Source organism: Neophocaena asiaeorientalis, unplaced genomic scaffold, assembly GCF_003031525.2.
Source record: "Neophocaena asiaeorientalis asiaeorientalis breed wild unplaced genomic scaffold, Neophocaena_asiaeorientalis_V1.1 scaffold125, whole genome shotgun sequence".
NCBI lineage: Eukaryota > Metazoa > Chordata > Mammalia > Artiodactyla > Phocoenidae > Neophocaena > Neophocaena asiaeorientalis.
In genome coordinates this window covers 18825-44503 of record NW_020174425.1, presented here as the reverse complement: position 1 = coordinate 44503, position 25679 = coordinate 18825, and the positions used below count along the sequence as shown (strand labels likewise).

General features: G+C 37.1%; 1 protein-coding gene across 1 annotated transcript in view; it reads right to left on the bottom strand.

Annotated features, from left to right (window-relative positions):
- Window positions 1–3940: 3940 nt before the first annotated feature.
- Window positions 3941–25679, bottom strand: part of CEP85L (centrosomal protein 85L) — a gene marked incomplete at its 5' end in the record, with an annotated part of 39111 nt that continues 17372 nt past the window's right edge. The window contains 3 exons of the mRNA XM_024756677.1: window positions 3941–8466; window positions 12641–12872; window positions 14487–14591. Of these exons, the coding sequence (XP_024612445.1) occupies window positions 8303–8466; window positions 12641–12872; window positions 14487–14591 (501 nt within the window). The remainder of the gene's footprint in view (window positions 8467–12640; window positions 12873–14486; window positions 14592–25679) is intronic.

Genomic DNA, 25679 nt, shown 5'->3' with positions numbered 1-25679 from the left:
AGATCCTGGCTTTATGTAAAGGTCTTACTTAGTTCCAACCCTCTACCTTATATGGACCAAGGCTTTGTCATCTGTCCTTCATTTGACAGTTAACGTTAAAGGGGATCATTTAGCACAACCGCATGATCTAATTCAGCATCACTAATAATGGTACAAACCATTATCGTAAACTGCCAAATGCGATGAGTGAGAAACACACATTACTCATGTAGCATTTTCGCCAAAAATGTTTCCCCTAAATCTAATCATCAGAAAGAATCAGACATCCAGATTTTGGCACATTCTATAAGACGTTAACAAATAATGATGCTATAAAGATTCAGAAATTCTCAGAAAAAAAACCACATTTTTTTCTTTTGAGAAGTTGAATCAGGAGTCTTACATGTCTTTTCTTGGGTGAAGCAAATACCTGAATCATTAATGATATAGTTTTAAAGCTGACTTTGGAGGCTCCAATTTAATTTTTTTTTTAAGCTCAAGTATCTGACATCTGTTTTACAGTAGTTTGAGCCTCAATTAGATGGAACAAAAGAAATGGAAACGAAGTACCCAAGACAAATGTGAAAGAATCAAAGAAGACAGAATCTGCAAGATTTGAAAACTGATTCACTTATGAGATAGTATGGAAAGTAGAACAGTCCCCCAAAGATGACTACATCATAACCCTTGGGACCTCTGAATATATTAGATTACATGGCAAAGAGGAACTGAGATTGCTCACCAGCCAACCTTAAAATAGGGAGAATATCACATTATCTGGACGGGCCCAATGTGATTACATGGAGTTCTTAAAAGGGAAAGAGGGAGGCAGAAAAGAACCAAAGAGGTGGCAATGTGAGAGGGATTAGGGTCGGCATCGCTGGCTTTGAAGAGAGAATAGGGCCACAAGTCAAGGAATGTGTTAAACTCCAGAAGCTGGAAAGAGCAAGGAAACAGATCCTCTCTTAGAGCCTCCAGAAAGAAAACACAGTCCTGTCAACACCTTTTGAATTCAGTAAGACCCATTTTGGACTTCTGATCTCTAGAACTGTAAGGTAACAAACTGTGTTGTTATAAACTAATATAAATGGGGATGTAGGGGAAAGAGCGAGCCAGAAAGGATTCCTGGAATGAAGGTGCAATGCACAGAATTGGAGAAGCCTAATGAGGAGGCAGGTTTGGGAGAGAGGAGGAGTTTAATTTTGAGCACAAAACCGAGACAAGGAGGAACTCTAGTGAGTGGTTCAGTCAAACTTTGGAGCCTAAGAGGCCTGGTTCTTACAAGCTATTCCAACTTGGCCAAGATAGTAAACCTCTCTGTGCCTCAATCTTTTCATCTGAAATAGGAATAATAATAGCACCTACTTCATAGACGATTGTACAGAGGAATAAATGGGATAATTTATGCAAGACTCTTGTACTTAGTTTATGCTCAAATGTTGGTTGATGATGATGATGATATGGAAAACATGCTGTGTATTGCTTTTAGTCATCACAGGCCACTACACAACTTTAATTTGGTTTATGACCAAATATCAGTGTAGGAATAAAAAATGTAAATTAAACTACCTTGCTTCCTTGTTTAGAAGGGATGCCAGCTGTACTATTTCTGTTTCAATGATTATTCTCCAGATTTGTGCATATATATATATATATATACACACACACACACACACACACACACACACACATAGAGAGATGAAACTGCATTCATTGTTCAAGTTGACATTTTGTTCCTCTTCTAAGACCTTGGATTTGCCCTTACAAAACCTACACAGCTGGCCTAAAGCCCGATGAGACTGCTATGCTCCAGGAACACTGGGGTTGGGAAATAACTGTGTCCAATCCTGTAGCCTGCAGGGCAGGCTTTCTGCCTCAGAAGGGCAAAAAGAGGACAGTCACAGGAGAGATTAGCAAGAGGTCCAAGAGATGGAGGAAAATGGAACTTGCCTAAGTAGGGTTTATTATCACTTTACCTGTCCCATTAAAAGCACCACACCCTCCTAGGATGAATTACGCTTTAAAGATCACTTCTTTTCTTCCTGGAAATCGTTCTTCCTTCCTGGGGCTAAGGACAGGTATTTGCACATCTCTGGAGGTTAGTATTTCCTACTTGCTCATTAAAGACAAAGTTTAATAAGACAGTGTGCCTGCTCTAAAAGAGCTCAAAGTCTGGTGAGTGACCAGCACCCAAACAATGGTATAAAAAATTTGTTTCAAGAAGGGTAAAACCAAGTGCTTCACATCAAGTGTGGAGACTCATGGAACACAGGTGGCAGCATAACAAAGGAAAACACTCCAGAGGGAAGTGTAAACAAAAGTGCCTCTGGTAGAAAGGAGGTCTGTTTTCCAACTCTGGTGCTCCATTGCCTCGTGGTCTATTAAATTTTACTCCATTTCCCCAAAGGATTGACATATAAGCAACAATCAATTAAAACCCGAGGTCGTGAGAGAATGCTGTTTTTCAACTCTAGGCCGAGAACTCTTACTGACAGATGCCTGTGCTATTTCCAGTTTTTGATTATTATGAATAAAACTGCTGTGAACATTCATTTACAAGTCTCTTTTTAGATGAGTGTTTATCTCAAATAAACACCTAGAGTGGAATGTCCGGGTCACAGGGTAGGTGTACGTTTAATTAAAACTTCTATTATAAGGGAATCAACAGAGATCGTGAGGCAAGGCTGTGTTCAAGTAAAAACGGGTTGGCTAAAATGGAAAGTTGTGTGTGTGTGTGTGTGTGTGTGTGTGTGTGTGTGTGACCGCGCCGAATTTGTCAGGGACAGCAGTTTTATTTAAACATTGAAGAAATCTTTTATCTCAATTTCAGTCCTCAAACTGGAATCTCCTCTAAATCAAGGAGACCATCTTGACTGACATGATGTTAGAGCGCTATTCATTTGTAAACGGTTTGCTCTACTGGATCCACATGCTGCCATTTTGCACCATCACTAACAGCATATTCTACCCCTCGTTTTAACTGAGTCCTCTGCACTTCTACATAGAATGACTCTGGTTGGTTGGGAAAGCTGGCATAAAGAGAAGCTCAAAGTACTGGCAAAATCACTGGGATGTACCCCGTTAAGTCCTCTGCTGACTCCATCAAAACACTTTTTTTTAAACCAGATCAAAATAATCATATCTTTCCTTATAAAGGAGAAACCTCTTCATTAATCACCTTGGAAATACTCTAGGATTTTATCCATTCTGTTTTTATTTCCAAGTCATTTGCTTGCAACCTAAGGAGTCTGTAATGCATGATTCTTTTTCCTGTTAACTGAATTAGATAACTCATCTGAAACTCCTGATAGCAATGCCAAGTTAGCTGGACTAGAAACAGATGCTGCTAATCCAAATATTAACCAGCTAGAGACATTAAGGCACATATGACTTAGAACAAGGACCCAGGTGCCATCAAAGCTGAGATGTCAAGGCCTCTGCAGAGTAACCTTTTAACAAGGTCTTATTTGTATATGTTTCAGTTAAGGTTTTAATCTCTGATTAGAAGGGAGAAAATAAAAAAGATTTAACTTGCCAGCCCAAGCTTTCAGCAATATAAAAAACTGAAATCTGATTTGTCTGTTGGAAAAGTAGAAAGAAGACTTGATTCAAATAAGTATTTTAGAAATTCAAAGTACAGACACAGTGCTATGAGCTGAAATGCATAGACATTCCCTTGTATTTACAGCACCTGCCATCAGAAAATCTCGGTGCCCTTCAGGGGAAGGCCCTGAGAAAAAGCTTTTTGATGACTGAAAAGAAACTGTAAGATAGACGTAGAAGGCAGAAGTGTCCCCGATCTAGTAAGATTTTCTCTTGCGTATTTAAAGAAAACTTTAAAAAGTCAAGTCAGCATATTCTTATTGGGAATTCAGCGAGTCTGAAATTTCAAATACATTTTTATAATAACATTAGGCACTTGGTAGACATAAATCTTTTATAAAAAAATTTATTTCTCTGTTAATACAAATTCCAACATCAACAAACAATAGTCCAGTGGAAAAATACTTAGCCATTAACATTGAAAACTTTTTTTATTAATAAATAGAACTTTGGCATTCAAAATTCTAGCTGTAAACCCTATTAAAAAGCAAAAACAAAAAAACAACCCCTTTACAAAAAAAGAGGCAAGGATGATAGATCAGAAGGCATAAGCCAACCAGTGGCTTCACATTCTTCTTACAATAACTGTATTTCAATTAAGTCATGACCGTTGTATTTACACATGAGGTATTCTGGGTGGTTCAAAAACTGAACCTAGTTTACAAAAACCACCAGTCATAGTGACTGATTATACACTCTGCTGTGCTTTTAATATAACCACCTAGCACCTTACTACTTCTTGTCATCACACCAATGTGATGCTGAATTTTATGTTTACATATTTAAATAACTATTTATACATATATGTACACATATACACACAAATGACTATACTCCAAAGGAGTTTCCTGCTCACTAAACAGGGGAAAGGCTGGGCTCCAAAGACATATATCTGATACCTCCCCTCATGTTTACTAAGGTATCTACCTAGTAACCAAAAACTGCTCCTTGCTTTAAAAGAAAGGAAAAAAAAATCCTAATCAAGTCTATTTACAGAAGAACAAGGTGCAATAATCATCAACATTCTTACAGCTCACGTAAAATAGAAATGAATGCTTACTGCAGGCAAAAAGGCACAAAAGGTTCTCTCTGTATGCAGCTGTAATAGTGTTGTTAATGACTTATTGATTTGAAACTACATTCTTTATATACTCAATACTTCTTTTAAGTAAGAAAAAAATCCAAATATCCAAAACCTTTCCCTCTTCATGATTAAATGTAGAACATTATATCATGCAGCAATTTTCACCATGACATTCTGGGGTGAAGCTAGAAATTTTATGTTTTGTGAACACTGGAAAAAAAACTGTCAAAAATGGAAACAAAATGAATTAACTTTGGCTCTGAGAGCTCTAGCTACTGGCAGTTTCAAATGACACAGTCTGAGTGAGCATGGTTAGGAGAATTGCTTATTCCTGTAATTACATATCTACAGTGATAGAAAGCTGCATAAGAGAATGCCAATAATCTAAACTGAAGATGTGCCTGAGCTGCACTGTGTGATGTAAAAATATAGTCCAAGTTCTCAGCTACTGTATTATTCAATGAACTATTAGTGATACTGAAAGAACATTTTCCCAATAAAGTAGTTCCTTTAAAAATGCCCTCTAAGAGAATCCTATTAATAAGTCTTGAACTATGACAGAATTAATTTAGAAGCTCATTAGTGAGTCAGAAATGTACAATATCCATTTTAGCAACACTTTCCGGCTCTTGAGATTGTCTCTAACAGGCTACTGGAAGAAGTCTAATTCAGTTTAATAAATTGCCATGACCAAAAAACAAATTCCACTAAGATAAAATACTGTTAACGTTAAATACTGAATCCTATTTCAAATACAAAAAGGGGCCACACTTATTTTTTTTTAATTCAGGCATGGCTTACCTAGTCAATACTTAAGCAAAATTTCAAATAGATATACTTTAAAACTTAGGTTAATTTTCACCTCAGACACACAATCACTGTAATAACTTCCAAGAATATCCTAGTTCAAACGAGGACAAGATACTGTAGTGTTTCTATTTGCCCATCTTACCTAGCCTAACAGTAAAATCTTTGTTTTTAATGAGATACTGATATTCTTACTACTCTAACACAAAAGATTGTCTTGGGAAAGGGGAATTTTCTGAAAAATAAAAATCAAAATTAAATACTGACAAATTAGAATACTACTAGTTTTATTTCCCCCCAAATTCCCTCCAAGTCTGTCTACTTATTATCTAGGCCCCTTTACAAAACCCAGACTCCAAGAGATTACATTCTGTACTTCAGGGTTATACTTACACTATCACATCTTAAATCCCCTTTTTATGTGGAGTATACATTTTGGAAACTGAAATACATCAGCAGTAGTTAGTTAATTTTCTACTAGGTTAAATTTGTTTTAACCTCAAGATATGTGAACTAAGTCAAATTCTGTAAGTTTTAGAAAGCTAACTTATTTTTAAAAAATATAAATTACTTAATCCCAACTAAGCCGGAAAACAAAGTATCTACAGTGATCAAAACAAATGATCAAAAGTTTGTTTAAACAACAATACTAACCATAAACCCCCCAAACATATACATTTAAAAATCTAGTGACCCAAATCAGTGATTATTTGCCCATTATCACTATTATTTTAGGGTACCTTTACTTTCAAAATTATGGAGGCTGGGGTGTGGGGGAGGGGATTCTATTCAAAGAGGATATAAAAGTGTTGTGTGCTACGCTTGTGGCTTATCTATTTCAGATGCTATTACCTACTTTACTGTAAAGGGCCATTTTTACAGATCTTAATTTTTTATAAGGCAGAATTCTTTGCATCAGATTTTTGGTACAAATTTACTACTCCCTGATTGTCTTCAAACCACCAACATTCAAAAACAAAAGAACACGTGAGAAAGCCAAATTCTTGCTAGTGACTAAGCCCTTCCTTATTAGGTTAGGGACCTTGGGATGCAGAATCACTACAATGCACTGATTTCTTAGTGCCCAGATCCTAAGACTTAAAAGGGCAGGGAGGACTCAGGCACTGAATGGAAGGAAAAGTCTGATGTCCTTACAATGTATTATAACTGATTGTTGAAATATAACTATAAAATAACTATTGAGAGCCGTATATAAGTCAATTTCTGAACTGAATGTCTTCCTGGGTAGTTTCCTTGAAGGCCTTATCCCAAGTATGTTTTCACTGCTGAAAACTTTAGGAGCATATTTTTCTAGGAGCAGCCTTTATACCAGTATATAAGCCTGGCAAGAAAACAGACATGTGATCTGCTCTTGCCCTAAACAATATTCTCCTGCTTGATTAACATCCCTCATTCCTTCTACCTGTTATTTAGTCTTGACCTAAATGAGACCTGGGGTTGCATCAAGAGATAAATCAAAACAACTTGTAAAGGACAATGACTGCCGTAACTAAGTACATTAAAAAGAACGTACATTTAAACGCTCTGAAGGCAATGGAATATACAGTCCTTCCAAAATACCAGTTAAGACAGGGAAATACTCATTTGGAAGCTTAAATGATTATATGGCTACAAAAAAGTCAGTTGCATTTCATAGTGATATCCTGTACCCCAGAAGAAGAACTAACCTGGCCAAATTTGTATTCTATGAAGAACCCTGTTTTTAATGTACTTTACCTAACAAAAGGAATTGCAATATCACCTGGGTTTAGATTTTGTTTTATGCTAGTGATAATTCTGATATAAAGAATACAGGTTGATTTTTTTCTTAAAGTAGTTTCAACTTTAAAACAGATACAAAACTGTTAAAATGTAAACATTTGAGATTTGGATAAATAAGCTATTGTTCCAGAGTCACTCTGTTAATCTTTCTTTTACAATAATGATCTGAGGCCTTAGGTTTGCATTAATTATATATGGCTTTGTTTACATTGATATATACATATAGATAGATAGATAGATAGATATAATATATAAACAAAAAGTTGTAAATAGTAAGGGACATGTTAAAATTAGTTCAGATTACGTTAAATTGCCTTGTAATACATACATTACAATGCTAACGGGAAAACCATCACATCAAAATTTCACATCTCTTCAGCAATTCACAAGCACTCTGGAAAAACAGCTGACCTATCTACAGTACTAAAATCAACCCAACCCTACAACCTCACCATCTCAACACAGGGATTGTTCAAACACAGATGGTTTCGCCTGCTGTACTACTATTTGAACACTTGCCTGCTGTGGCAACTCTTGTTCAGCCAGCCCTTGAAAACCCCAAGTACAACACAAGCTTCTCCATGAAAAAAGAAGCAGCACAAGAATACAGTGTGTGCCTTTCTCAGAAGCTTTGCTTTGATCCTAGAAATCTTTATAATTTTGTGAACACACACACATACAGACACACACACACACACACACACACACAAAAACTACAGGATTAAAAGAAATCCTATCCCTTTATCTGAAGGGCACTCTTCACAGCTTGGTCCTACAATCAGTAGTTTGAGAATACAGAAATTTTTTTCTTACACATTTTATCATATTTTTCAAATGGTAATTTAATTATTTCCTGATTAGATAAGCCCCTTTGATACTTCCTCACATCCCAATTCCTCCCCAAAAGAACAAATCCACAGAAAAAAAAACTTATGTGCAAGTCGTATGTCACTTGCAAGTTTCTATCATGGCTCCTAAAAGAAATGTGAAGAACCTAGCACAGCAGCATGTAACAATGGGTCGTTATTGCTGTGGGACCAACACTGGTCACTGGGTTACACAGTTGTCTCCCATGTCCTGAGCATAGCGGTCTGATATCGTGGTCCGTAATTCATCTATGTCCCTCCGTAACTGGCATACATCTGACAGTTTTTTAGTGAGTGTTTCTGGGCTGTGGTCATTCTCAGTCTCTTCAGCTGAACAGTTCATTGCTGTGGAAATAAAACATGGAGAAAATCTCACATTTTTTGGGAACAAAGTCATTTTAGGATTTTCAACTTATTATCATTGTAAATATAATGCTGTATACTTAATACAAGTCAGGCTCAGGTTTAAATTATGCATCACTCAATAGTAAATGCATCTTATCTACTCGGTCCTTTTAAAATTTTGCTAACTAAAATGCATTAAATTCATACAGTGATAACACACAAATTCAACAGGTTTAATGGATGACAATATTCCAAAAGTAAAAAGGAACAGGCTCTAACAGCTCTCTTCAAACTCAGAAACAAAAATCTGAAAATCACTGTGTGGTGAGGGGCATTATCTTATATTTTTACAGATTGCAAAGTATTAACAATCGAGTGTGTGTGTGTGTGTGTGTGTGTGTGTGTGTGTGGGTTGGGACCCTATGATTCTAAACAACTGAATCAGGCTGATAGCTAGTTGCCCAATGGCTGAATCACTGAGGGTAAGGCCCTGAGTTAGCTAGCTTTTAATTAATTGGAGGCATAAGAGTCAGATAACTTGTTATTTATAACAAACATTAATTGAACTGTTTTACTGTTCATGAATCATGATCTGGGCACTATGCTGAGTGCTGAGGTCAGCAAAATAATGCATATAGTGGCTTATTCTTAATGATTTACATACAGTTTCACAAACAAGTCAATTAAGTCAGGTACCACAGGTGACCTGCCACTACACAAAGGCTACATTAGCACAAAGAAGAGAAAGAAAAAGGCCTCACTGGAGAGGGGACAGGTTCACTGAATGGGACAAGGAAGCAGAATGAACAAAGGTATACAGAAGCAGAAAACAAAACAGTCTGACAGAAATTGAGAAACATCAAGAAAACCAGCTCTAAAATAGCAGAACACAAATTAAGAGAGGGGAGGTCCAAGAAACAAGGCTGGAGAGGCAGGTGGGAGCCACCTTTATCTCTATTCTCAGGGAGGGTATTAGGAAATCAGAATCACAGGTTAGACAGATGGCTCTGGCAGCAATGTAAAGATGGACTGGGGTGGGGAGGGCACAAGGCTTGGCAGAGAAACCAGTCCAGACGAAGGGCTACGAAAGCTTGAATTAAGGCAACAGTGCAGTGGAGATGTGGCAGCAGGAATAAACGTCACAAGTAGGAAGGGACTCATAGACATGAAGAAGTTCGATTATCAATCAGCTTGGAAAGGGGCCAGGGACTGGACACGGGACACAGATGGGGGAACGAGTAGGGTGGAGGATAAAATCTGGGTTGGGGTGATAGGTGGATAGTGGTTCTACTTATTGAGAGGAGGAGCGGGTTTAGCGTAGGGAGGAAAGAAAAGTAGGTTCTGTTTCAACCATACTGAGTCTGTGATACCTGTGAAACTGCTGGTCCTAATGTACAGGTGAGTACAATCAGGACAAAAGGGACATTCTAGGCAGTGAGAGATGAATGTCTGTATGGGTCAAAGGTGTAGAGAAAACAGCAAAGAAGTGGATATGTACAAGATTACTCAGAGAAAGTAAATAGAAACAAAAAGACCAACAAGAAAAGTTTCCTGGGCGACCGCCAGTATTTAAGTGGTGGAGAATTTCACAGATTGAGGCTGAGCAGTCATAAAAGTAGAAGCAGAGCCCAGAGAATGATGTCATGGAAACCATGGTAGCCCAGATTTAAGAAGGGTGGGGTGAACAGTATCAACAGATAACTGATGACTCCATCAGTTTATCTCCATCAGATGAGATAAAGGTTCAAAACACCTCCATTGTTTTTGAGAAATTAGCTGGCTGGTCAAATTTGCAAATGCCAGCCTATAAGGTAAGGGCTCTGGGGTTAGACTTTGAAGACTGGAAGGGCTGTACACTGTGTGGGGGAGGTGCTGAGACTCCCTTCTGTTCACATTGGGAGCACGCTTTTATCCTGGTACTGAAAAAGTAATAAATGCTACACAGGACCGTGCAGATGTAGAAGGTTACAAAGTAACTGAAGGGGTGACCAGCTCTAAAATGGTGGAGAAAACCAGTCTTTTGTGTGTGAGCTTTTATTTCTTGCTCCAAGAGATCACTGCTAACTAAACACCCCATGTTCACCTGGCAAACCTCTCCTCCTTTAAGATTCAAGCCAAACACCAGCTACTCCATGGAGCCTTCACAGCCCCTCCCAGGTAGATTTAGTTGGTTTTCCCCCTGTGCTCCCACTGCCCTCTGATCACATTTCAATTACAGTACTTACCACAATGCTGTAATATTTTGGTTAATGTGTGAGCAAGGGCTGTATTCAACTTATCTGCATTATCAGCACCTTAGTGCTTGGACCATAGAAGGCATCTGATAAATGTTTACTGAGTGAGTGAATATACTTAAACATTGAAGTGTCTTTCAAAAAGAAACAACCCAATCAAAAAATGGGCAGAAGACCTAAATAGACAATTCTCCAAAGAAGACATACAGATGGCCAACAGGCACATGAAAAGATGCTCAACGTCGCTAACTACCAGAGAAATGTAAGTCAAAACCACAATGAGGTATAACCTCACACCAGTCAGAATGGCCATCATCAAAAAATCTACAAACAATAAATGCTGGAGAGGGTGTGGAGAAAAGGGAACCCTCTTGCACTGTTGGTGGGAATGTAAGTTGGTACAGCCACTATGGAGAACAGTATGGAGGTTCGTTATGAAACCAAAAATAGAGCTGCCATAAAAAGAATGAAATAATGCCGCTTGCGTCAACATGGGTGGACCTAGAGATTATCATACTATGCAAAGTCAGTCAGAACGAGAAAGACAAATACCATATGATATCACTTATATGTGGAATCTAAAATACGACACAAATGAATGTATCTATGAAACAGAAACAGACTCACAGACATAGAAGACAGACCTTTCATTACCAGAGAGGAAAAGGGGAGGCGGATAAACTAGGAGTCTGGGATTAGCAGATACAAACTACTATATATAAAATAAACAATAAGGTCTTCCTGGGAACTATATCCAATGTCTTATAATAAGCTAAAATGAAAAAGAATAAATATTTTATATGTATAACTGTATTGCTTTTCTGTACACCATAAACTAAAACACAACACTGTAAATCAACTTATACTTCAATTTTTTTAAAAAAGTGTTTTTTACATACCCACACTCATATATGTGTTCTCACATTTATGAAGTGGAGGGGAAAATTCTGCCGACATCTCTGAGTACAGTTACATGTTTCATTTAACAAGTGAGATACTTCGATAAGGAGTAATATTTGGTTTGCCAAAATAACTACTATGAGGCAAGACGGCAGAATCTTTTTGATGAAACTGGAAACAAAACTAGTCTCCACTCAGTCACATATTAACCATATTATTAGGCAATTACTCAATACAAACATGTTGGTACATAAACAGTATGGTCTTACTCCACTCATACCTCCTTACTGAAGTCCATTTCCTCCATATTAAAAAGAGACCAACATGTCAATATTATAATAATTTAGAGCCATGTAAGTTGAGTGTTCCAGCAAAATTAGCACAGACGGGAAGAGACACTAGGATATTCTTGTGGCGGTTCTCACCATTGTGTGTTCAGGAAGGCAGAACTGAGGCAGAATGGGTGAGTGTCACATTGGAAGGGACAAAGCCAGCAGGTGTGCATCACAAGGGCAACAGATCTATGGGCCATGAAAACTGGCTCATGTGACAGCATTGGCACTTACATTAGACAGTTGCCATAGAACATACGTAAGAAAGCTTACGAGTACTTTCTCTAAAATATTTTACCAGTGGACTGATGGCTGGGTCATTAATTTAATACAACTGCCACATGAAAGCAAAGAGAATCATTACTTTTAGAAAAGTAATCAGGAAATCACACCCAACTACCATTCCAGTCACATATTAACAGACTCAGCATAGGAAACATCTCCTAGCAGGCACATTTATAGGCATTCTTCTGAGTGGCAGTCCATATCAACTACGATCCTGCTCATTTCTATAAACATAATGAGGCAAGTTCTAGCAATGAAGTAGGAACAGGTATTCAGACCCACAGATTGATTCAGAAATATATAAAGCTAAGTAGGAAAGGAGATAAAAACAAATAGGGAAAAGGCAGTCAGAAGTTCCCGATTCATGAAGACACATTTCTAATTGTTAAGCAATACAGTAAGAACAAGTCAGTAGCCACTTACATCTGATTCCCAGTAATAATGAAAGATTAGGCTCTTTGCCCTGAGCACGCTGGTTAAGAATACTACACAATGCCTTCAAGTCCAACAAACAATAGGACATCTCCTTGAACAGCTGATCAATCACACTCAAATCAAATAGTGGCCTTTTGGAAAGAATGGTCTGCTGCCTGGATTGGTCTGCTTCCTGGCCCTGATCCAATAAAGAGCAGGTCTCTTCTGTTTGTCTTTGGTTCTGCAATGGATAAAGAAAACAAAAATCTGGTTGTTAGAACAGAGGAAAGGTACTCAAAAGCCATAAAGGTTAACAATCCCTCATCCAATTCTATAAAGAAAACAGTGGAATATTACATGCACATTAACCAAATTTAACTGCATACATATAGCAGGAAAAATAAAAAATTTTCACCATTTACTCCTCATCCTGAAAACTGCTAATTAAAGGTAAGTTTAACTAGCTTTCCAGTTGGAACTGTATTTCAGAAAAGCCAAATAGCCTGGGTTGATGAGGAAAATACAAATTTTTACAGACAAATGCCAGCTAATAAATGTAAAGGGAATGATATAATTAGAAAAAATTACTGTTGTTTTAATCATCTAATGATTCAGACAATGATCACTGGTGTAAGCTAAAACCAGCAAGGAAAAGGTTGCTGGCAAACTGCACATCCACACACTTGCCTAAGTATCAACAACCCCATTAACTGCTGACTGCAGAGGCTACAATGTTACAATGGAAAGAATCAGTCTGTCACCACCTTAACCCAGTGAGATGGGTATTTGTGACACTTACAGTGGGATAAACAAACACGTATAATTTGATGATGTGAACAATACCTACAAAGTATTCGTGCCAAAAAATGTTTGCACTGAATCTAATATCTTTAGCTTTAACTCCTAGCTTACAAGAAATACAGGGGGGAGAGAACAAGATAAACCACACCATGAGGAAGCGATCAGACAAATCTAGGTGTGACAAGTTTACAAGTCTGTAAGACAAAATGTCCAGTTTCTTCAGGGAGAAGAAAGAAACTTTAGGTTTATAAGACAAAATGAAACACAACACACGGTCCTTGCTTGAATGCTGGTTTCAACAGCCACTATAAAAAACACTTGGGGAGCAAGAGGGAGGGGATATGGGGACATATGTATATGTATAGCTGATTTACTTTGTTATATAGCGGAAACTAACACACCACTGTAAAGCAATTATACTCCAATAAAGATGTTAAAAAAAAACATTTGGGGAAGAAGGGGGTAATTTTCATAAGACTAGGTATTATCAAACGCCAAGGAAAATTATTATTCTTATCGGGTGTGACAATGGTGAAATGGTTATATAGGAAACTGTCCCTAAGTTTTGGAGATGCATTCCTAAGTATTTAGAGGAAAATGTCATGATGACAACTCAAAAACTAAAATAAGCATTTTTTATATAACATGTCCTTAAATGCAAGCCAAGTATTTCATCTCATAATTAAATGAAGAAAGTGTGACCTGTTCCAGTGATGAAGTGTCTACATTGCACCTTCCCTTAAGGATTTTCAAGGGTAATTTTGTTTATATTCAACTTATGCATCATTTGATGACTTTAGGATCTAATCTCTGTACACTATTTGACTTTGCTATAGTTAAGTTTGTGCAATTGTTTCTAAGACATTAGAAAAATAAAAGTTTGTGTTTTAGATTATAATTTTAGTAAGAAACCTAATGGATTTGATTAACTGGCACATCAAAATCAAGTCTTCAATTAAAAAGTGATTTATGAATATGTACAAAATAGGCATTTGCTTTAACTTAAGTAGGTACTGAATCATCCTTGAAAGCTATCTGAATTTCTTTTACTCACATCAAGCAATGTTCTTAATCTCTGAAGGTTTCTTTCTTTCTTTTCCAGCTCTTCCATCATCTTTTGAGTAGTCAATTTTTCTTTAGAAAGCTTCCCTTGCATAGACTAGAATAAAGAGAATTGCAAGCAAAGCATGTTAATGCTTAAAGCAAAATGCAATCAGGTAGGTAACCAGGAATACTGGCTCTGAATACTTTAGATGTTCTGACCTCCCTCACCCCTTGGAAGATGATGCCTTCACTTTTCAATCAACCCATATTACTTCTAGAGTGGATAATTCCAAAGCAGGGGAGGAGGGAGGAAGGAGAAAATATCATCTTTACCAAGACAGTTTTTAATCTGGGTAAAACATGTTAAATCTAATGTTGCTGTTTTAACAACTATATTACAAACAGTTCTTATTTTATTGACTTTTGTTTATACATTGGGAGTGTATTAGCAAATCTATACTTTAAAAAAACCCTTTTTCTTATGATTAATAAGGTACAAGATAATAAGATCGTAAGACTATCCCCGTTTTCTATCATTTGAAACAGCTAAACAACCTCTCTCAGTGTATAGTATTCCAAGCTGTGAATATGATGTTCAATTCAGGGCAAACGTCTATTATGGGACTTAGATAAACTAATCTCTCTTAATTCCATTATAAAATTATTCAGACATGATACTATTGTGAGGTAACCTTGAGTACACCAAAGCAGAGTATAGGCTATTTGAAGACTGCTTGGGTCATTTCAGCTACACACCAAAGAAGGACTTGCCAGAAACCTTGTACTTATCAGTGATTTTTTTTCTATCAACTTTTCCCCTTTTAAACCACAAGATCAATAAACATGACTAAAGAAGAAATTTCATTATTTTTTGCTTCAGGTCTATATTTAGTCTCAACTCTGAAAATACTTCAGAATGCTGATGACCTAAATAGCACACAATCTACTGTGAAGGTTTTTTTTTTTCCCTCACATTATCTCTGGATGGAATAAGAGAGGATAGCTGTCACCACGGGTTGAGGTAAGACTCTAAATATAAAACAGTTTTCTCAGTAACAGTATTCAACCTTGTTGCTTTTTAATTTCATTTGTCTGCTAAACTCTGTAAAAATACTATACTTAATTACTCAAAAGTTGGATACAGATGAATCAAGCTCTATAACAAGTACATTTTCTTCCAGGGAAAACTTGTTTTACATTCCACAAAGATCAATTCCACAGTACAAAGTCACATGGGCTATCTGAAAATATATATTTTTGGATATTGAAATTCCTTTGTAACTGAGTCAAAACCCATTTGATTGAATGATATGTTGGGATTTATTTATCTAGCTAAAAACTCATACTTACTGGCATGACAAGATTATTCGGCTAGAATCCAGAATTCATCCTAAATTTTCTTAAGATTTGTGACTGTTTATTTTATTACAATTGTAGAAGAAAGGCACCACAAATAAACTACTCTAAATCTCATATTTTAACAGTGAAAACAGAACCCAAGAGAGGTATTTTCACAATGCTGTAATATAACTCTTTAGAAGATTATAGTGGTTTTTATTTTTATCATATTGAACGTGACTAATAAGTAGCTAATAAATCTGACTAATATGTTATTGTGTAAGACTAAATTTAAATCAGTGAAGAAAAAGGTAATCTCCATCAGAATAAACCAGAAATGTCTGGTAGTACTGCTGTCTGTCATAAGAAGGAAAATTGAATTGGGGAAATACATTAAGCTTAACGTGTTATGTTGGTTAGGTTCAAAGGCACTAATCAAGCAGCCCTTTAATAGCAGAAAGAGTTCACAGACACATTCTAGTAAGACCAAATGCTGTACAACTTATAGGATAATACTAGGTGTGAGTGCTATAGCTGTCTGACAATAACATTTCACCTAAAAGATTAATTACTTCTCTATCCCAAATTGTATGAAAAAGCACATGTTTAAAGTTTAAGAAAAAAGCAAGGTGAGGGGAATCTCTACTAAGCTTAGAATGGGATTACTGAAGTTAAAAACGAAATCATTTTTAAATGTCTACAATTTCTCTTTAAATTTCTTGTTTAATAACGATTTTTTAAAAGTCTCAGTTACTAAGCCACAGGTTGTTGATCACAATCATTCTTGCAGTTGAAAGTGGTTTTAAATTCATTTCTTATTTTGATGTAAATATCCAGAAACGCTAACCATTTTTTGGCGCATATACAACAGCTCCAATGAAGGAAAGCCAAACGTGCCTGACTCAGCGCGTTCTATGTACTCCACAAACCCAGTTTAGGAGGAAGTGTTTTGAAAGCCACTGATGTTAGCAGTTTTACCATAGAAACACAGCAAGCGACCAACCTCACCCCGCCCCACACGCCATACAAGAGTTCCACAAACACATTCCTTCCTACAATCATTCATTTAGCAGAAATTACAGCCAAGCACTATCTGTTCACTGGATGGTACATCAATGAACACAACAGTCAAAACACTTGCTCCTTGTGGAACTTGTACTAGGAGGGAAAAGAGCAAAGAAAATAAACATAATAAATACATAAGTTACGTAGCAGCACACACTGGGACTTGCCTCGTGCTTTCGAGAATAAATAGGGCATGGTGAGGCAGGGGGGTTAAAATCTCAAATGGGGTAGAATAAGGGCTCATGGAAAAAGGTGACAGCTGAGTAAAGTCTTGAAGGAGGTGAGAGACTGTGTCCCATAGGTATCTAGAGAGTATGTTTCAGTCAGTGCAAAGGCTCTGAGGCGGATGGTTTCTTTTCTGTTTGAGAAAAAGCAAGAGAGCCAGGATGACAGAAAAGAGTAAGAGATCAAGTCAGAGAAGGAAGGCGAGGTGGGGAATTGATTGCATAAGCTCTTCTAAGCCAATGTTACAAACTTTGATTTTTAACTCAGGAAAAAATGAGGAACCACTGAAGGGTACTAAGAAGATATGATGTGATCTGATATTTGTTTAATAGCTCACTCAGGTTGCTGAGAAAACACTGTGGACAAGCAAGGGTGGCAGCAGAAAGAAATAATCCAGATAAAGAATGAGGATGCTTGAACTAGGGTGGCACAACAGTGGAGGTTGGGAGAAGGTGCCAGATGCTAGATATATTTTGAAGAAAACAGGATTTGCTCACAAAATGTAAGGCAGAAGAGAAGTCAAGAATAAGTCTTAAGGTTTCCAGACAGAGCAAATGGAAGGGCAGATCTGTCATTAATAGATATGGGAAATATGGAAGGTGTAGCAGGTTTATTATTTTTTGGCTTAGGGGAGTAAGAAATTCAGTTTTGAACATGTTATGTCTAATACATCAAGTGGTGACATTGAGAAGGCAATTGGATATACAAATTGTAAGATAAGGGGAGCACTTTGACCTGGAGATAAAAATTAGGGAGTAGTGAGCACACACATTATATTTAAAGCCATAAGACTGGGTAAGATCACCAAGAGAAGTATAAATAGAGAATCCTAGGAAAGAAACAAACCCGTTTTGAAATATGACACTGTGTGTGTGTGTGTGTGTGTGTGTGTGTGTGTGTGTGTATTTTAGCAGTATAAATGACCTACAAAACTATGTTAATTTGAGGTGCACGACATAGTGATCTGATATTTCTATACAGGACAAAATGAGCACCATGATAAGTCTAGTTATCATCTGCCACCATACAAAGTTATTACAATATTATTGACTATATTCCCCCCACTGTACATTTCACTCCTGTGACTCATTTATTTTGTAACTGCAAGTTTGTACCTCTTAATCTTGCTCACTGGAATATGATACAATATTTTTGAAAGTAATTTACACGTCTTCAAAATAAACCTTAACATAAATATCACAAATGAAACTAAACTTATCCCTAGATTATAAACTGGAAAAGTTTCTAATAAGGTAATATGTCCAATTTTTATATACTAGTCTACTAACCTGCCTATACGTTACAATAGGATTTATGCAACAGACCTTAAATTCATTGTGTCTAGTTAAATCAAACAACAAAAACAACCAAAAAAATCTTAAAAAGCAAGTTCCTCTGAATTCTTTTGATTGCCATTTTATTGTACATATTTCAATTATCTAGAAACAAGGTATAAGTCAGTCACTTTAAGTTTGTTGCTGAGAACAGTCGAAAGGCTTCATAGGAACTGTTATGATTTTATTAATACGAGCACACTATTTTTGCAATAGCATATGTAACTACACATAAAAGGTAAGATAATAGTGCTACTATCATAAGAAATAGCAATTAATAAAGAGCATGCATACTTAACAAGATAATGGCATTTAGAAATCATTAATAAGAAGACTATATTCTTTTAATAAAATTTAATATTTTTCTCTCAACACCTTTTTAAAAACTAGTTAAGAAAAGTTCATCTCCTACAGGAGGCCATCCATTCGTTCAAGACTGGGCGAGATAGCTGTTTTATCTAGTACATAGAAACCAACACAGAGAGTCAAGGAAAATGAATATGTTCCAAATTTAAGAATAAGATAAAACCACAGAAAAAGACCTTAATAAAAGAGAAAAGTGGTTTACCTGATAAACACTTCAAAGTAATGGTCATAAAGATGCTCACCAAGGTAAGGAGAACAAAGCAAGAACAAAGTGACAATTTCAACACAGAGAGAAAAAGTATAAGATAGTACCAAATGGAAGTCACAGAGCTGAAGAATACAATAACTGAACTGAAAAATACAATAGGGGGTGTTTAATAGCAGACTAGATGAAGCAGAACAAAGGATCAGTACATCTGAAGACAGGGCAGTGAAACTCAGCCAATGAGAGCAGTAAAAAGAAAAAAAGATTGAAGATAGTCTGAGGGACTTATGGGACAACATTAGGCAGACCAACATTCACATTATAGGGGTTCCAGAAGGAGGAGCAAGAAGAGAGAAAGGGAGAGAAAACTTAAGTGAAGTAATGGCTGAAAACTTCCATAACCTGGGGAAGGAAACAGACATCCAGATCCAGGAAACTAAGAGTTCCAAAGAAGATGAATCCAAAGAGACCCACTGCAAGGCACATTATAATGAAACTGTCAACAGTTAAAGAGAGAGAATCTTACAAGCAGCAAGAGAAAAACAACTTATTACATGCAAGGGAAAGCCCATGATGCTACCAGCAGATTTTTCAGCAGAAACTTTGCAGGCCAGAAGAACGTGGCACTATATATTCAAAGTGCTGGGGTGGAGGGGAGGGAAAGAACTGCCAACCAATAACATTCCACTTAGAAAGCTGTCCTTCAGAATTGAAGGAGAAATAAAGAGTTTTCCAGACAAGCAACAGCTGAAGGAGTTCATCACCACTAGACTGGCCTCACAAGAAATGTTAAAGGGACTCTTTAAGCTGAAACAAAAGGGTACTAATTAGTAACAGGATAAGTATAAATCTCACTAGTAAAGGTAAATATATTGTAAAATTCAGAATAATCTAATGTTGTAAAGGTGGTAGGTTAATCACTTATAAAGCTACTATGAGAGAGTATGAAGGTTAAAAGGCAAAAGTAGTAGAACTATAACTACAATAATTTGTTAATGGATAGACAAGATAAACTGTGGCATCAAAAATATAAAAGGGGGAGGGTGCTATATCAAACTAAAAAGCTTCTGCACAGCAAAGGAAACCACCAACAAAATGCAAAGGCAACCTACAGAATTGTAGAAAATATTTGCCAATAGTGTATCTGATAAGGGGTTAATATCCAAAATATATAAAGAATTTATACAACTCAAGAGCTGAAAAAAAAATCCAATTTAAAATGGGTAAAAGTTTAAATAGACATTTTTCCAAAGAAGATATTCAAATGGCCAACAGGCACATGAAAAGTTGCTCAACTTCACTAATCATCAGGGAAATGTACATCAAAACCACAATGAGATCACCTCGCACCTGTCAGGGTGGTTATTATCAAAAAGAGATAAGTGTTAGCTAGGATGTAGAGAAAAAGGGAACCCTGGTGCACTGTTGGTGGAAATGTAAATTGGTGTAGCCACTATGGAGAACAGCATGGAGGTTCCTCAGGAAACTAAAAACAGAGCTACCATGTGATCTAGCAACTCCAGTTCTGGGAATTTATCCAACGGAAATGAAAACACTAACTTGAAAAGATATGTGCACCCCACTGTTCACTGCAGCATTATCTATAATAGCCAAGACATGGAAGCAACCTCAGTGTCCCTCAATGGACGAATGGATGAGAAAAATGTGATTTTATATAATACACACACACACACACACACACACACACACACACACAATGGAATATTATTCAGCCATAAAAAGAATGAAATCTTGCCACTTGCAACAACATGGATGGAGCTTGAGCACATAATGCTAAGTGAAATAAATTAGACAGAGAAAGACATACTGTATGATTTCACTTATATGTGAAATATTAAAAAAAAAAACAACTCAGAGATAACAGAGAACAGATGTGTGGTTGCCAGAGGGGAGGGAGTGGGAGTGGGGAGGGAATGAGCAAAGGGGGTCAAAAGGTATAAACTTCCAGTTTTAAAATAAGTCCTGGGGATGTAATGTACAGCATGGTGGCTATGGTTAACAATACTGTATTGTACATTTGAGTTGCTGAGAGTAGATCTTAAACGTTCTCATCACAAGAGAAAAAAATTTACTAACTACGTCGTGATGGATGTTAATTATTAGACTTACTGTGGTGATCATTTTGCAACATATAAAAATATCAAATCACTATTTTGTACACCTGAAACTAATGTTATAACAGTTTGAAAGAAAGAAAGTATAGAGTTAATGGTAACAAGATAAGATTTTGGAGTCAGACAAAATTAGGTTTTGGGTGCACAGCTTATGTGTTGTATAATCATGGGTAAGTTATCCAACCTTTCTAGGCTCCAAATTCATCAGAAAGATTTTCCAACCTTGTAAAGTACTGTGAAAATTATGTGGTATATATGTAGACAATACCTTTGGATGCCTGCCTATTCACAAATCCCATGAATCATACATAAGTAGTCATATTTGTACTGGGATTCTATATTCTTGGGTTATAGCTCACCGGGTCAGGCTGAATGAACACTTGACCAAACCTGAGGAAGTGAGACCCAAAGTCTCTGAGTTAGTCTCTGCAGGTGGCGGGAAATGAACTATAGAACTTCAGGGCTGTGGGACAGCCATAGTCTGCCATATGAGCTAAGGAGGAAAGGAAGTCAGTCTGCAGAGAGAGAAAAGAACTGAAACAGAGGGAAATGCGAGCAGCAACAAAGCCTTTTCCTTCCTGAAGCCAGGCTTCATTCCCACCTATGGATTCCACAGATATCTCTGCATTCTTGTAATACAGTATATTCTACTATTTTTGCTTAGGCTAAATTGAACTGGTTCTGTTGCTTACAATCAAAAAGCCTCAATTACTTTTACCTAGTACAAAATATTTATGCAACTAACACTAATTCCTTTCTTCTTATACTAATATTTAAAAGTCCATTTCTTATTTCAAATCACCATGATATACACTTTAAATATCTTACAATTTTATTTGTCAACTATACTTCAATAAAGCTGGGGGAAAAAAAGAGCCCATTCCAGGGACTTCCCTGGCAGACCAGTGGACCAGTGCAGGTTCAATCTCTGGTCGGGGAACTAAGATCCCACATGATGCGCAGTGTGGCCCAAAATTAAAAACAACAACAACAACAAAACAACAAAAAAGAGCCCGTTCCAAATTCAGCATTATGGGTGAATTTTCTTGTGGAAAAAGGTTTTTTTGTCTTTTTTCACTAGTCATCCCCTAGAAGAGTGCCTAGCCCATGGTAGAAACTCAGTTAACAATTATTAAATGACCTGAATTGGTGAATAAACGACAAAATATGAAAAAGTAACTATTTAACACCTAGTTTTGTTTAAGTAAGAATCTGTGCTTACTCATTCAAAACAGTTACTGAGCCTCTTTTATGCACAAGGCACTGTGCTAAGTGCTGAACTGGATAAGGAATGTTCAAAGACCTTAGTGTACCCATTATAAAGCTCTTGAAATAAATGTATCAGAAAAAAAAGGCATTTTATTCATCTCAAGGAGCAAATAATGCCACCACACTGTAGAGTGTAATGTACTAAAAGATTTCACTTTGGAGACAAAATTTCCAAATTGTGCTTCTAGGCAACTGAGCATAAGATGCTTTCCGCAGAAGACTAGTTTCCCAGTGTGCTCCAGTTTAAATATCTTTCATTCTAGGAAAAGACCCTTAAAACAATTCCCTCCCCTAAGGCTTATACAAGGAAGAAATCAGACTAACATCTTTTTTTCTTTTTCTTGGGACTTTTCACTTTGAGACATCCAGGATTAACGCCCAAGGCACAAACTCTGAAGTCAGACAGACATGAATTAGAATCTCAGCTGTCGAGACCTTGGGCACACCTTTTAAATCTCAGCAGCTTCATGTATAAAAATATGCTCTTTCTTACCTTGTAAGATTACTGTTGAGGCTTAGAGATAATAAACATAAACCAGAAAGAACCGCTCCTGTAACAGGTAATATCATCACTAGCATCATCACTGACACCTCTGCATTTGGCAACAGAGGTTCCATTTCTCACTTTGGCCTAAGTGTAGACAAATATTAAACTCCTTTTCCTCATTCTTCCATACTGATAAAAGAGAATTTTCAAAATATTTGTAAAACGGAGGAATATGCAAGCACCATAAAAATTGCAATTTTTTAGGTTTCTGTTTAATAATAATTGAAGATAGTGTACACCTCAAATTCCTTTCTTAACTATCACCTTGTTACCTGATATCATTTTAAAAATAATCTCCCTGAGGGCTCTGCTTTCGGCATGATGGCATGAGGAGCTCTTCAGACCTGCTCCCCAAGGAAACTGGTGAAAAACCATAAAATAACACATTTAAAGCTTCTGGAAATGGTTCATACAAGCAAATGAAGAAATATATTCAAGAAAAGCTACTAAAACTCAGAAGAGCTGAAGTCTGTGGTATTTGAAACAAAATCCACTTGATTCCTACCCTCTCACAGCTAAGCAAGATGGAAACTCCAGACTGGAACAGCCAAGAACAGAGGGCGCCCCCTCCCCCAGCTCCTAGTTGGACCGCTGTCTTCCTAGGAAGGGCAGGGCGTCAGCACTTCTCATCTGTAGCTGAAGCTAAGTTCCAGGCAAGTGCAGCCAAAAGGTGGGGGCTCCGTTCTTCAGAGCCCAGGCCGCCTCAAGGGAGGAAGGCTTTACCTGGGGTGTAGCCACGAGAATACTGGGGCCCTGACTGCCCTTGCGTTGGCTTCTGGGGCAGGAGTATCCACTGAAAGAGGCAAGCCGAGAGACCTAGAGCTGCTGCGCACCCTCCCTCCACTAGCACTCAGCTAGAGTCACTCAGAATCTTGACATTGTTCCCACCCACAATGATTAGGCTCAGAGATTTTGCCTGGGGAGAAATAGGCCACAGAACAGAGACCGCTGAAGGTCTCCCTAAAGGAACTGAATTCTTTTGCAACAGAGTATGAAGTTCAATCCTAAGGGCACTCTCAAAACAGCGGGAGATTGTGGCAAAGGCAGTTGGGAGGACAGTGTTAGATTCCCTGGAGCAACAGGCTCTACTGTAGGCTGGCTAGCTTGCAAGAGAGAAACAGTAAAAGAGACAGCTGGGAAGGACACTCCTGAACAGTAAAAATCTCAAACATTAACCCAGGAAGCTAGTCCTTCAAAGGAACCAGAATGGACCAGTCTATGAAGCAATTTATGCCACAGGGCATTGCTGAAAACAGCAGAGTGTTGGCAATTAACGGAGCTCAACAACTGGTGTGGTCAGAGAAAGAGTCACAAAAGACCACAGATTACATTTATATAAAATGTCTAAGAGCAGGCAAATCTATAAATGCAGGAAGTAGATTAGTGATTGCTGATGCTGAGGAGGGCATGGGGTTTAAGAGAGTGACAGCTAAAGGTGTTACTTTTGGAGGTGACAAAAATGTTCTAAAATTGACTGTGGTCTTGGTTCCATACATCTGTGAGCATACTAAAAATTACTGAATTGTATATTTTTGGCCACTTGGCTTGCAGGATCTTAGCTCCCCGACCAGGGATCAAACCTGAGCCCCCTGCGTTGGAAGCGTGAAGTCTTAACCACTGGACCACCAGGGAAGTCCCTCTGAATTGTATACTTTATATGGGTGAACTATAGGGTGTGTGAACTATATAACAATAAAACCGTTATTAAAAAATCTGCACAGTATTAAAAAAGCACCACTTGCCTGGGTTCCTTTTCTTCCAGGTCATGATTTTCTCAGGCTTATAAAGCAAGAGCTACCAAAAGGGTTTAAACGTGCCATTACACACCTAAGCTTAGTGTCTCAGAATTAAATCCTTTTTTTTAAACTTAAATCTCAGTCTTTCCAGTCAAGTCCCACGAGCAAGCTGAGGATTGTACAATACTTCCTAAAGGCTCTAGGACTAGGACTACTACTGGGCTATAAGGAAGAACTGCCTAGAGAACTTATTAATAATACATTATTTCAAGCTTCACTCCAGAGATACTGACTCATCAGAGTCACAATGGGGCCCAGATATCTGTATTTTAGAAAGTATCCCAAGTACTTTGAATATCCATGTAGGTTTGGTGACCACTCATAGCACAGGCTCAAGAATACTCTTTCATGATTCAAGTGAGCTGACTCCCTTCCTGCAACTTCCCACCTCAGACACAAAGAACTGACTTTTCAAAAGTTAAATCCACCTTTTACATATCTTATTCTAAGATTTTAATTAACAACTATACTGTGCACACAAAAGGCCTATACACTAAAGATTTTTTCTCTTTGTAAGTACAAAGACTAGAGAGAAAGCTTATTTTTTAAAAATCTACTTTTCCTTTGATAGAATACATATTTTTGGCTGTTAGGATTTTCAAAAATTAGTATTGATTTCTGATGAGAAATTTTCAGTTTTTCATGCATTATAGAAAGCATTTACACATAGGTAAAATTTTTAAAAATTAAAAAACTTTGGGAAGAAAGAACTTCATGTCAGGACACATTACAAAACTAGGATAACATAAAAAATGGAGATAAAATCACACAATAATAATGAAAAACATTAAATCAATATGTATTTAGGTTAAAGAAAAGTTATATTCTGCCTGTATGACACTGTATTGGATTATGATCCATTTTCTCACCATATCTACTGAAAAAACCTGTTTGATGAAAGCTTTAATAAGAGAGATTGCTAA